The sequence below is a fragment of the Miniopterus natalensis genome, chromosome 8, assembly GCF_054644295.1.
Source record: "Miniopterus natalensis isolate mMinNat1 chromosome 8, mMinNat1.hap1, whole genome shotgun sequence".
NCBI classification, from domain to species: Eukaryota; Metazoa; Chordata; class Mammalia; order Chiroptera; family Miniopteridae; genus Miniopterus; species Miniopterus natalensis.
In genome coordinates, this window is record NC_142088.1 from 55,833,424 (window position 1) to 55,846,791 (window position 13,368).

General features: G+C 40.9%; 1 protein-coding gene across 1 annotated transcript; it reads left to right on the forward strand.

Annotated features, from left to right (window-relative positions):
• Positions 1 to 2,827: 2,827 nt before the first annotated feature.
• Positions 2,828 to 13,139, forward strand: RBM43 (RNA binding motif protein 43). The gene is made up of 4 exons (XM_087819398.1): positions 2,828 to 2,851; positions 8,684 to 8,894; positions 9,786 to 9,874; positions 10,680 to 13,139. The coding sequence occupies exons 1-4, from the start codon at positions 2,828 to 2,830 to the stop codon at positions 11,433 to 11,435; spliced, it is 1,080 nt and encodes a 359-aa protein (XP_087675524.1). The 3' UTR covers positions 11,436 to 13,139.
• Positions 13,140 to 13,368: the final 229 nt, after the last annotated feature.

The window sequence follows — 13,368 nt, forward strand, 5'->3', positions numbered from 1 at the left end:
TTTTCACATTTCATTGACTGCCTGAATCATATGACCATGCCTGACCTCAAACAGTGAGTGAGGAAGGGTTATCCCTCCGATGGGACTGACTGGAGAACAAGGCATATTGGTGAACAGTACTAACAACTATCATGGGGGGGGGGACAAGCAAGAAAAAACAAATATATGAAGATATTTTTAGAAAGAGGTGAGTGCTATTAAGATGTAATGACAGGATGATGGAATGACAATTAACTGGGGGAACAAATTTAAACTGGGTGATCAGATAGTCTTTCTGAAGAGGGGTCATATGAGCTAAGACTCCAATGACAGAAAGCAGTGAGTTGAGTGGGGATCAGGCAGGAGGTCTCCAGGCCAAGAAATAGAACCAAGGCCAGGAAGAGCGCCCAGGTGAGATGTTTGTGCAGTTGGAACAGAGGCAGGGAGGACAGTGTTGGGAGAGCTGGCCAGAGAAAACAGATCAGGTGGTTTTGTTTTCCAGGTAAGGAAGGTACATTTTATTTAAAGTGCAATGGGAAAACAATGAAGTGTTTAAACAGGACCCAAAGCTGATTTGTATTTAAAAATCATCATCCTGCCCTGGCCAGTGTGGCTGTTGGTTGGGCATCATGCTGTGCACCAAAAGGTTGCTGGTTTCATTCCTGTTCAGTGCACATGCCTGGGTTGCCAGCTGGATCCCCGGTAGGGGGCGTGCAGGAGGCAGCCAATCAATGTTCTGCTCTCACATCAATGTTTCTCTCTCTCTCCCCCTTCCTTTCTAAGAATCAATTTTTTAAAAATCTTAAAATATACATATACATATATATATAAAATCATCCTGGGTGTGGTATCTAGAATGAACCGAAGGGGAACAAGGCAGGATGTGGGACTTGATCTGGAGGGTAGAGGTGGAGTTGGAGAGGCTGTGCTGTGGGCTCACGGAATGTACTAATAGAGCTAAGGAAAAGAGAAATTGAGGAACACCAGTGAGTCATGCACTTGAGCTCCTAGGTGGGTAGTGCAACTATTTACTGAGGGGGAAGAAAGGGAGGAAGGAGAGTTCTGCTTGGCCTTGTTAAATTTCACATGCTTATGAGACATTTAAATGAGCATTTAGGTATAGGAATCTGAAGATAAAATATAAATTGGGGAATTACATATAAATCTCATTTTGTTTTACAATCTTTATAGCCTTAGATGTAACATTGGCCATATAGTAAATAGTTTTATTCACGGTTTAACTGGGTGGATCCCAGTTTTTAAAACAACTATGTGTATTACAAGTAACACACAACTAAAGTGTCTACACAATATCTTAGTCCCCCTTGTGCACTATAAGAAGTTTAGTGAAATTGCTAACTAAGGAAATAAATGTGCATTTTTTCTTTTTTTCATTTTACATTCTGAAAGGGGCCAAAATCCTTAGAAATGTTTGCACCTATCTAGGCTTGCAGCAGCGCTGGCACTGCCTCACACTCTGGCTAACACCGGGTATTAGCACACCTTAGTTTTTGCCAATCTTAACTGTAGAAAAAAGGGACCTCATGATTTCAATGTGCATTTCTTTACTTAGGAGTGAAACTGAGCTGCTTCCTATTTGCCAATCATTTGCCCTTCTGACTTGGAAGCTGTGCACGTCGATGCTCTGGGTCCCCGCAGGTGCCCGACTCAGGCGTCCAAGCTTGGCGCGGTCAGGACGGTGAGCTCCCTGCGGGCAGGGCCGGGGCGCTTTTCATTCTGTGCCCTGCACACGCGGCTGTGGTCGGCGACTGGCCCTGGGCTGGGCAGGTGACAAAGAGGAGCCACTGGTGTGCTGTGGTGAGAAGGGGGTTAATGAGGGCTTTGGAAGGACGACCAGTTTTCACTGAGCACAGGACAGACCCCGGGAATCCCCAAATTCCCCAGGGGGAGTTTCTGGCTTTACTCCCGCAGGGTTTCAAAAGCTGTGAAACTGCCGAGCGCATCCTGGCCGGCGCTGCAGCAGCCCGTCCGGGTCCGAGCTCCCACCCCGAGGCTGTGAGGCCGCTGACCAACGCGTGGGGCGGAGGGGCAGCCCTAGTTTCTCTTTGTCTCCGAGCGAGCGAGAAAATAAAACCGAAACCGAAACCCAAACCTGCGCGCGCCCCGCAGCCCGCGCCCCGCTGGATTCCGGCCCCGCCGCCGCCGTGGGCGCCTCTCCTCCGCCATGGCAAGTTGCTTTTGCTTTGCATTTCGCAGGGCAGGGTCGTCTCGGTCCCCCGGAAGGTCGCGCAGCCTGGTGGGGGCGAGCGGGGGTGCGGGGCTGACCTGGAGGGGGTCGGGGAGGAGGCGAGCAGACCCGCCCCGGGGCCGCCCCGGCCGCAGAGCGCGCCCCGCCTGCCCCCGCGTGTGCCCGCGCGGGAGCGCTGCGCGTCCTGCAGTTCGCGGCGGGCTCTGCGAGAGGCTCGGCTCCCACGGGCCACCTCCGGCCCCCAGCGCACTGTCGCCGGGGACGCAGCCGTCCCGTCGAGGAGTCGCTTCGAAGGCAGTGTTAGGGCTCCACCATCCCCCGCTTTGGTGAACGAGAGCGGCCAGAGGCCCCAGGACTGGAGGCCTCTGCTTCGTTTTGCACAGGAAAGGCTGACTGCAGCAGGGACTCCCCAAGGACCCAAGTTGGGGAAGCAGCAGATCGCAGTCTCGTCCGCATTAGTGGGCAAGCGGGAGTTCTCTCGTGGGGCCTTAGCTCTTTAGACAGGGCTCTGTGTTTCCACCCTCGGCGCTAGCCACCGAGAGCAGTGGCAAAGAGGCAGCCTTTCCTGTGCCCTCCATCCAGCGCTTCAAAGCTGTGGCAGGGCCCTTAATTCTTGGTTAGAAATGTCAGGGTCCCGAAATGCCAAAGCAGTGGGAGGTGCAAGTACCGGTTTTGTTGACTGGGCTACAGCAAAGGCAACGTCAGGGAAAAGAAACTGGCTTTAAGGCAAGAAATAGAAACAGATGCCACGAACGGAAATAATTCTTTCCCCGCAATGATTCACTTACAAAAATAAACTGACGGTTGTTCTTTATATCATTTGGTTTCATATAGGATGGTCAGAAATCTCTTAAAATATATCGCTGATGCAGGGAAAATGCCATCACCTTAATACGTCTTGGCTAAAATGCTGCTCTTGTTTCAAAATCCTGCCTCCAGAGACATCTCTCTTCCTTATTGGGGATAGGAGAGATTAATAGCTATTAGGGAGAAGTCCCTTTGGTTTCCAAGATAAATTAAATGTAGACACTTGAATAAAGAAATACTGTATGGTATTAGTATTGATGAGGGCAGAGGTGAAGTGAGATTTTCTGAACTTAAATTGATTGAAGGTTTTTCTTTGGCATTGAGGAAGAGCAAAAAGGAAGCTAATTCACTAGTCATTTACCCATTGAAGTCGGTGTGAACTCTCAGAGCCAGAAGTATAGTAACAAAGACAATCTCCTATGAAGTAAAATTCCTTGAAAATCGGACAAATCTCTTTTGTCATTTTTTCCTCTGCTAGGAAGACCTATTTTGGGATAATTACATCTTACCACTTGCAGCTAGGATGGAGGAAGACTTTTATATATATTTTTACTGTTTCCTATGCAATCTACTTGTCCCTGAGTAATTTAAGAAACTGTTTTCCTCCATTAAAAGTACCTCCTAGCCCTGGCTGGGTGGTTCAGTTGGTTGGAGCATCCTCTCGTACAAGAAAAGGTTTTGGATTCGATTCTGGTCAGGGCACTTACCTAGGTTGAGGGTTCGATTTCCGGTCAGGGCGTGTAGACAGCCAATCACTGTTTCTCTCGTCAATGTCTCTCTCTCAGAAATGAATTAAAACATATCCTCAGCTAAGGATTAAAAAAAAAGTTTCTCCCACAGTAATCAGTCAATAAATTATGGGTTTTCTTTTCAGGAGACACTCCCTTTGTTTAATGTGTCTCAACATGAACCATTTTCATTCCCCACTCCTCTCTCTTGTCCTTTTGCTTTTGCTGTGAACTTTCCTTTTGTATTTTTAATTAAATTGAATCATTAATTAAAATTCGACATCAGCTTTCAAGGCCTCTCTCTCATGAAGGGTTTCTGACTGTGTTAGCCAGAATTAATCTTGCTTCCTAATCCTGTATGTCATTTATTGTGTATTTTAGCATTTTTATTGTGAATGATGCTGTGTCCTCAAATTATTGGGCATTGGTCTGTTTCCTCTTGTAGAGAAATAGATCTCCCTCTGTTTTGTGCCTACCAAGCTCTGTTGAAATGACTTATGCAAGTGTCTCCCTCTCATCAATAAGGTAGAGGTCTCTCTCTCTTTTTTTTTTTAATGTATCTTTATTGATTTCAGAGAGAGGAAAGGAGAGGGAGAGAGAGATAGAAACATGAATGATGAGAGAGTCATTGATCGGCTGCCTCCTGCACGCCCCCGACTGGGGATCGAGCCCGCAACCCGGGCATGTGCCCTGACTGGGAATTGAACCCTGATCGCCTGGATCCTAGGTCGATGCTCAACCTCTGAGCCATGCCCAGATATATGGTACCCAGCATATATCTAAGCATAGAACACATGCTTAAATATTTGTTAGTTGGTTAACTGGTTGACCAGATACTACATATTCTAAGAAATTCAATTGCACACTCACTGACAGGTATGTTTTTACCACCTCATTTTAACAGTTACCAGCTGAAACTCCAAAGAGGTGCTGAGAGAGTGCATATCCTGGGGATAGTCATCACTGACTCATTTGCTATTGAATTTCTACTATGATAAATGAAAATTTCACTCAAGTAACCTCTGATTTTTCTCACTTTCCAAGTTCGAGAGTTTTACTATTATTTTAAACTCTGCTCTGGATTATTTTTGTAGATTTCCATAATATACTTAGAACTTAGGTGGTATTACAGGGTTCCCTGTGCTGTTAGAGTAGATTATTCTCCTTCCTGTCTTTTCCTTAACTTCTGTTAGTCTGCCTTTATTCTACATTGACAGGGTAGAGTGTTGCTATTTTATTCTGTAATCATATTTAAGCCTTTGGTATTTTGAAGACTTAACAGAATTAGTCTAAAAGTTAAAACTAATAAGAGTGATTATTATGCAAACAGTAAATACAGTGTATAGCAGGGTGTAATATTGTGCTGTGATTCCTTTGTCTCCTTTTGGTCCAATGCCGTGTATTTTTCCTTTTTCTACTTACAGGAAAATGTTCCTAGTAGTTGTGTCAAATGGATTCTCTCCTCCCTCTCCCTCCCCCTCCCCTCCCCTCCCCCTCCCCTCCCCTCCCCTCCCCTCCCCCTCCCCTCCCCTCCCCTCCCCTCCCCTCCCCTCCCCCTCCCCCCCTCCCCCCCTCCCCCCTCCCCCTCCCCCCCCTCCCCCTCCCCCTCCCCCTCCCCCTCCCCCTCCCCCTCCCCCTCCCCCTCCCTCTCCCTCTCCCTCTCCCTCCTCTCCCTCTCCGCTGTTCCATAATGTACTCCAAATCACAGAATGCTAGTTTACTTATGATCTTTAGGCTGAGTCCCCTTTCAACGCCAGAAAGTGGGGGGGGGGGACTTGCCCTGGGGTGCCAGCACCCACACCTGCAGGTCAGATTCTCTGTAGAGTGTTCATTCAGTTGTTGTTTTAAAGCAAAATAATCCTCGAGTTTCCACCCCCCCAGGTTGTCGCTCAGCTGCCTGCATTGTAGTGTGTGTGTGTGTGTGTGTGTGTGTGTGTGTGTGTGTACACATCTGGGAATGTGAGGAGACAACTGAAGCAGTTGTTTTGCCAAAGTCTTTCGACTGCTCTTTCCATTTTTGTCCCTTTTTCATTTCTGAGTTTCTGCCATGAAGTTCGTCTCCTTTTCACTGCAACCCCTTTTCCTTATTCTGGGTTAGATCCTTCCCTCTGCCTTATCTTCCCATATATTTCTCTGTATTTTCAGTCTTCCAGATTGTTGAAATCTGTCCTGTGTGTATTGCTCCCCTTAACTGGGTTTATTTACTTATTTATTTTTTACTTTAATTTTAAGGTGTCTCTGGGATGGACAGGACACTGTGTGTGTACTTAGGCTATCTTCTTGACCTGGGAGGTCAGAAGTAGTTTGCCTATCCCCAGTGGAGTCTTACTCTGAGTACAGAGTTCTTTCAACTGAGAGCCCCAAACATCTTTGTGATCTGTTAACCATTACTCAGGCTCTTGAGACATGCTGTCGTTCCTGGGTTAAGTTAGCATAGATTATGTCTGAGCTCTGGTACAATCAGGCTAGACTGCCTATAAGCATTGGAGGAAGCTTGTGGGTCCACTTCCCTAAATAGACGGAGGAACAAATTAAGATATTTAACAGAAGCCCAGGGAAGGATCTAGGTGTAGCTGGTACTTTGTGCCCAGAGTGGTGGCAGGGTCTGCCATGGCATACTCCTAATGGTTCAATTCCATCTCAGATATGTGCTTGAAGGCAGGATTTACTCCATTGCAGCCCCAGTATTATTGCCAAGGTTTTATTTTTTTATGGTGACTTTTTTCTGATTCTGACCAAAAAAATGTAGGGGATGTGTTTCTTATTGGCTTTGTTCTTTGAACTCTACTCTCAAAACATATAGCCATCCCAAAACTACCATATTTTGTGGTTAGCTTGGCTTTTTCTGTATAATTTACATTTTTAATTAAAATTTTAATTCAAATGTGTTTCTCTTGATCTTTCCCTTTGTGATTTCCATTATTTTTAGGCCTTCCTAAAATCAGACAAATATTAACCAATGTTTTCAATGTATAAAAAATTAAAGGGTTCACTTTTTTCATTTAACTTTCAAATTCACAGTTTATGTTGGTATATGGTGTGAGGCAAGGATCTATCCCTCTATCTTTTATCTATTATCTATCTGTCTATCTATCATCTATCTCTATCTATCTATCTATCTATCTATCTATCTATCTATCTATCTATCTATCATCTATCATCTATCATCTATCTATCTATCATCTATCTATCATCTATCTATCTATCTATCTATCTATCTATCTATCTATCTATCATCTATCTATCTATCTATCATCTATCATCTATCTATCTATCATCTATCATCTATCATCTATCTATCTATCTATCTATCTATCTATCTATCTATCTATCTATCTATCATCTATCTATCTATCTATCATCTATCATCTATCATCTATCTATATCTATCTGTCTGTCTGTCTGTCTGTCTATCTGTCTATCTATCTATCATCTATCTATCTCTATCATCTATCATTTATCTATCTAATCTATCTATTATCTATCTATCATCTATCTATCTATCTATATCTATCTATCTATCATCTATCTATCTATCATCATCTATCTATCATCATCTATCATCTATCTATCTATCTATCTATCTATCTATCTATCTATCTATCTATCATCTATCTATCTATCATCTATCATCTATCTATCTATCATCTATCTATCATCTATCTATCTATCATCTATCTATCTATCTATCTATCTATCTATCTATCTATCTATCTATATCTATCTATCTATCATCTATCTATCATCTATCCATCATCTATCCATCTATCATCTATCTATCTATCATCTATCTATCTATCTATCTATCTATCTATCTATCTATCTATCTATCTATCTATCTATCTATCTGTCTATCTATCATCTATCTCTATCTATCTATCTATCTATCTATCTATCTATCTATCTATCTATCTATCTATCATCTATCTATCTATCATCTATCATCTATCTATCTATCATCTATCATCTATCTATCATCTATCTATCTATCTATCATCTATCTATCTATCTATCTATCTATCATCTATCATCTATCATCTATCTATATCTATCTGTCTGTCTGTCTGTCTGTCTATCTGTCTATCTATCTATCATCTATCTATCTCTATCATCTATCATTTATCTATCTAATCTATCTATTATCTATCTATCATCTATCTATCTATCTATCTATATCTATCTATCTATCTATCATCTATCTATCTATCATCATCTATCTATCATCATCTATCATCTATCTATCTATCTATCTATCTATCATCTATCTATCTATCATCTATCATCTATCTATCTATCATCTATCTATCATCTATCTATCTATCATCTATCTATCTATCTATCTATCTATCTATCTATCTATCTATCTATATCTATCTATCATCTATCTATCATTTATCTATCATCTATCCATCATCTATCCATCTATCATCTATCTATCTATCTATCTATCTATCTATCTATCTATCTATCTATCTATCTATCTATCATCTATCTATCTATCTATCTATCTATCATCTATCTATCTATCTATCTATCTATCTATCTATCATCTATCTATCTATCATCTGTCTATCATCTATCATCTGTCTATCATCTATCTATCTATCTATCTATCTATCTATCTATCTATCTATCTATCTATCTATCTATCTATCATCATCTATCTATCTATCTATCATCAATCATCTATCTATCTATCTATCTATCTATCTATCTATCTATCTATCTATCTATCATCTATCTATCTATCATCATCTATCTATCATCTATCTATCATCATCAATCATCTATCATCATCTACCTACCTACCTACCTATCTATCATCTATCATGTAAAGTATCTAATTACCTGCACTGGTACGTTTGTTGAATAAAATAACCTCTCCCACTGCGGTGTTATGTTGCTTATATTAAGTAGAATCTTACATATTTTAAAGAGCATCCTACTGTTTCTCTTACAGGCATCAGTTTTGAATGTCAAGGAATCCAAAGCTTCTGAAAGAACGGTTGTAGTTGCTGGTCTGCCGGTTGGCCTTTATAATGATCTATCACTGACCTTATTACTGAAGACTCACTTCCAAGATATTAAGAATGAGGGCGGAGTTGTTGAAGATGTGATGTATCCAACAGGAACCAAGGGAGTTGCATATGTAACATTCAAAGAAAAAGAAGGTATTTCCAAGTCAAATTTCTGTAATCTTAGAAATACATCTGTAATAAAATTGAAAATAGAATTTCATTAAAATGAATCATGGGATTGGTAAAGTTTAAAGTCGCTTTAAAAAGCATTCTGTTCTGAATATAAAAGTGGCATAATATTGCACTAGTAAGAATATATGTGAAAATAGCCCTGGCCGGTGTGGCTCATTTGGTTGGATGTTGTCCCTGGCACCAAAAGGTTGCAGTTCAATTCCCAGTCGGGGCTCATGCCCGGGTTGCAGGCTCGATCCCTGGTACTGGGCATGCAGGAGGCAGCCTATTGATGTTTTGCTCTCACATCGATGTTTCTCCCTTTCCCTGACCCTCCCTGTTCCTTTCTCTAAGCATGTCTTTGGGTGAGGATTAAAAAAAATCAGGTGATATATGTAGAAATAGTACCTCAATCCGTGGATCACCCAGGGGGTGGGTGTAGGTTAGCATGAGGTATGAGGCCTGAGGTGTAGGCATGCACAAGATCTAGAAGATGGGAAGAGGGGGAGAATTAGCAAAGGAGGCTGAATTAGAGGAAAAGCAGGACAGTGTGGCACCCCGGATTTAAGAAGATGAGGCCTCTTCCTGCTATAACGAACAGAGTGGGAGATTAATTTAGGTGTGTGTTTTCTATTCATATATATATGCCTATGTGTATTTTTTAAAGTATGATTAGGATCATATTTACACATAAATGAATTTTAATGTAATAAAGTAGAAAGAAAACTATTTAAAAGTTGAATTTAGAGGAAAAATGTAGAAAAAAACTTAGGCATTCTAAATAACAGAGTTGAACATTTCTATTATTATTAATTAAAATAATTATTAGTGTATCAGGCCACCAACACTTCTGACCGCATTGTTTACACTTAGTTGCAGAGAATGTCATCAGAAAAAAGAAACACAACCTGGCAGAGAAGGTTGGACCCATTCAACTCACAGTCTCTCATTTTAGTGAGAAGGTAAGGTGTGATGCTGAAGGCCTGCGGGTAGTCCTGGACCCCATTTCTTCTGCATAGTGTTCCATACATAGGAGAACAAAGCACTGTTACCTCATGGCTTCTAGGAAAGAAAACGCAGGCTCCCTAACCTGAGTCAGTGTTAAAGGCCAAACCCATATCTTAACATTTTTGGTTCCTGCCTGATTTGCTTTTATGTTTCTATATATTTCACTTGATGCTTTTAAAGTGATAGTGAGCTTTTTATACTCTCATGGATGATGTCAGGTATCTACCTAAAGGCTTATTTTGGGGAAAAAAGCAAAAACCCAATTAGCATGAACATTAAAAAGAAACTTTGAAGGTGCAGGAAAGGAAAAAATCAGAAGAAAAGTTAAAATTCAAAGCATTGGTTTAAACCTTTATTTGGTAAGAAACCCAGGGTTCTCTGCAGCCATCTGATGCATTTCAAACTTGAGGCTTCTTTAGGGAGACTCCTATCCTCAGAGCAGAACCAGAAAAGTGTATACCTATGGATTCTGCTTAAGATTTTGTTTTGAAAAAGCATTCTACCTCTAAAAAATATTCGACCAGTTCGACCAGCTGTTTTGGGGAATGCAGCGAGGGACCATGAGTCCCAAGGTGAACATTGTGGGCTCTATGGGGCTGTGGGATCCCTTTGATGGGCTGCTGTGGCACAAGAAGTCAGTCTGTTAGGGAATTGGGGGCTGGTTTAGGGCAACTGCTGCAGAGACAGTGGCAGAAAAAGAATGTGTTTATGTCGTCTGCTCCACTACGCAGTGCTCTTTTAATTTCTCTTTAATTGTAGGTTTTCAGCTCTGTATGTGCTAATCTGGATCTCTCCATTTTTCGGTGCCAAGTCCCTCTGGAAAGTCTGGTGAAGGACCTGAAAAGGAAACTTCCAAGTTTATGCTTCCGTCCTTTGGAACACAATGGAAGAATCTCCGTTCAAGGATCATTTCTGGCCATCAAGAAGCTCCATGAGTTTTTGCTATTAAAAGCAAGTTCTTTGTTAGAAAAAAATGGGAGTTTTATCAATGAGGAGAAAAAGTGGAATAGACAGAGTCCCAGAAGGAGTCTACAGAGAAGTAGTAACTCTTTGGAGTCACCCAGGTCCTCAGTGCCTGAGACTACTAGACGTGGAGAGACACTTGTTCTTGATACAGATGTTTTCCTTTACCAGAAAAAGAAAGGCTTTTATGAATCCACATCGAAAAGATTTCATGTGCTATGTCAGGAGAGAGTGGATGGTGAAATTACCACAATTTGCATAAAAAATGCTCAAGATGGTTTGCAGCCAAACAATGAAAAACTTGTAAAAGAGTATATTGAGAAACATTCACATGCCCTTCACTTTGAGCTTAGAAAAGAGACATTTGATTTGGAAGGAAAGGAAAAGAGAGAGAAAAGAAATATTAAGTTGGCATGTGAACAACTAAGATGGAGGTACCATCAGGTTCTGATTAATTTTTCTGAGACACACATTGACATTATAGGATCTTCTTCTGATGTTTACTTGTTTCAAAAAGAGGTCAAGAAATTATTAAGGCAGACAGTTAGGTGATAGAATCTCAGCAATAGTGATGATAACGGCTGCTGCTTTTCCTTACCAAGCAGTGACGATGCCATGCATGACGCTAGCTTTATGCACTTTCCCTCATTTAATCCTTGCGACCATCCTTCATTGTAGGCATTGCTATCCTCATGTTATAGGGGAAGAAACTAGGATCTGGAGAGGTTCAAAAACTTATCCAAGCTTATCTAGCTGGCAAGAAATGGGGCTAGGGTTAAACCCAGTCTATGCGACCACAAAGGTAATATCTAAGGTATAAAACTTTGAAAAAAACTCACTAAACTTTGAAGAAATCTCACTTTCTCTGCAACAACAAATTCTTAGAAAAAGAAGTAGTCTTAATTCTAATATATGAGAAGTTTAGATGATGATTATGCCATTGGCAATTTCTTAGCATTTACAAAGTTTGCATTTACTCTAAATAGAATAAGAATGCTGGCAAGCCCTGGCTGGGTAGCTCATTTGGTTAGGGCATCGTCCCCATACGCCAAGGTTTCGGATTCGGTCCCCCGTCAGGGCACATATGGGAATCAACCAATGAATGCATGAATGGGTGGAGCGACAAATCTATGCCTCTCTCCCCCCTTCTAAAAATCAATAATTAATCATAATAATAAAAGAATGCCGGAAAAAGTCACTTGAGAAGCTACTTGGGAAGTATTTTTGATGCAGGTTAAATCATTACTTGGTTAAATCCCATTGGTACAAGGCTACCAGACATATGGGAAGTTTTTATTTAGCCTAACCAAGTGCTTACGTAAAATGTTGGTTCTCCTGTTAAAGATAGTGTAGTGTCTTTTTCCCCTTTATCTCCCCTTTTACTTTATAACTGTATCGATAAAGCAACAACATTGGAGTAGCTAAATCATGGATGATAAGAATAATAATATGGGTACTGGAAATATTGGGGCAAATCACTTTGTAAAGTATATGATTGTCTAACCACTCTGCTGTACACTAGAATTAATACAAAATAATATTGAAAGCAAACTGTAATTGAAAAATATTTTAAAAGTCAATTTTCACATATGGAACTAAGAGAAAAATAAATCAAATGAAATGTTTATTAATACAAAAAGGATAACAAACACTGTTTGCCAGGCATCATTTTAAGGGCTTTACATCCCTTCATTCATTCGGTTCTGACAGCGACTCTGAGGCAGGTGCGGTCTTGATGTCCTTTTCACAGACGAGGAACCTGAAGTGCCCGCTGTAATGTTACTTGCCCTTGCTCTTCATCACTGTCCTGGGCTTCTCTCTTTTATGGAACTAGTCTACAGTCTGCCTTAAACAATTGAGAAGACTTCCCTTAAAGATGAAAGAAAGACTGAAAATTCTTCAGTGAAGAAGGCAAGGCAGGGCCTGTACGTCACTGAGTTGTCTGACTACCCTGAATTTAACTTGGGATTAAGCTCGTTTTAAGTAGTTGGACCACTGCAGAGACCCTCCTAAGATAATAAAATGTATATGTCTTGTATAAGTAAACGATCACATTGATGATTATTGGGTTTATATCAGTAGAAAAGATTAAGAAAACCCTTTGCGTGCTTTCATTTTTCTCAGCCATCTAAATCCCAAATATGTAAGTAATTTCTATTTCTTTAAATACGACATTTCGTTTCTGTATGGGTAAACACTTATCACGGGAAACTGCTGTTTATATCAAGCACCCAATAAAGTATCTTTGAGTTAAAAGGGGGCTTCATTCTTATTTTGCTTCTAGGAGTTTGTCTCAGTCCACGCCCACTCAGGAGAGAGAAGGCACACGGTTATTTGAACAGGGAAAGTGTAATACAAGGAATTGTTAACTATAACGGGGTTGGAATAATGAGGGATTGACTAGCAAGAAATAGAGAGAACTCTAAAAAATACAGGAATAAAAGAGGTAAGGAGCAGTTTAGATAGAGCATCCAAGGAAGAACTC

Excerpts from the sequence above, each read along its gene's own strand:
- RBM43 (XM_087819398.1), top strand. The coding sequence starts at position 2,828 with ATGCCAAAGCAGTGGGAGGTGCAA. Across the intron at positions 2,852-8,683 it reads CAAAGCAGTGGGAGGTGCAA|GCATCAGTTTTGAATGTCAA; the intron begins GTACCGGTTTTG and ends TTTCTCTTACAG. Across the intron at positions 9,875-10,679 it reads TCTCTCATTTTAGTGAGAAG|GTTTTCAGCTCTGTATGTGC; the intron begins GTAAGGTGTGAT and ends CTTTAATTGTAG.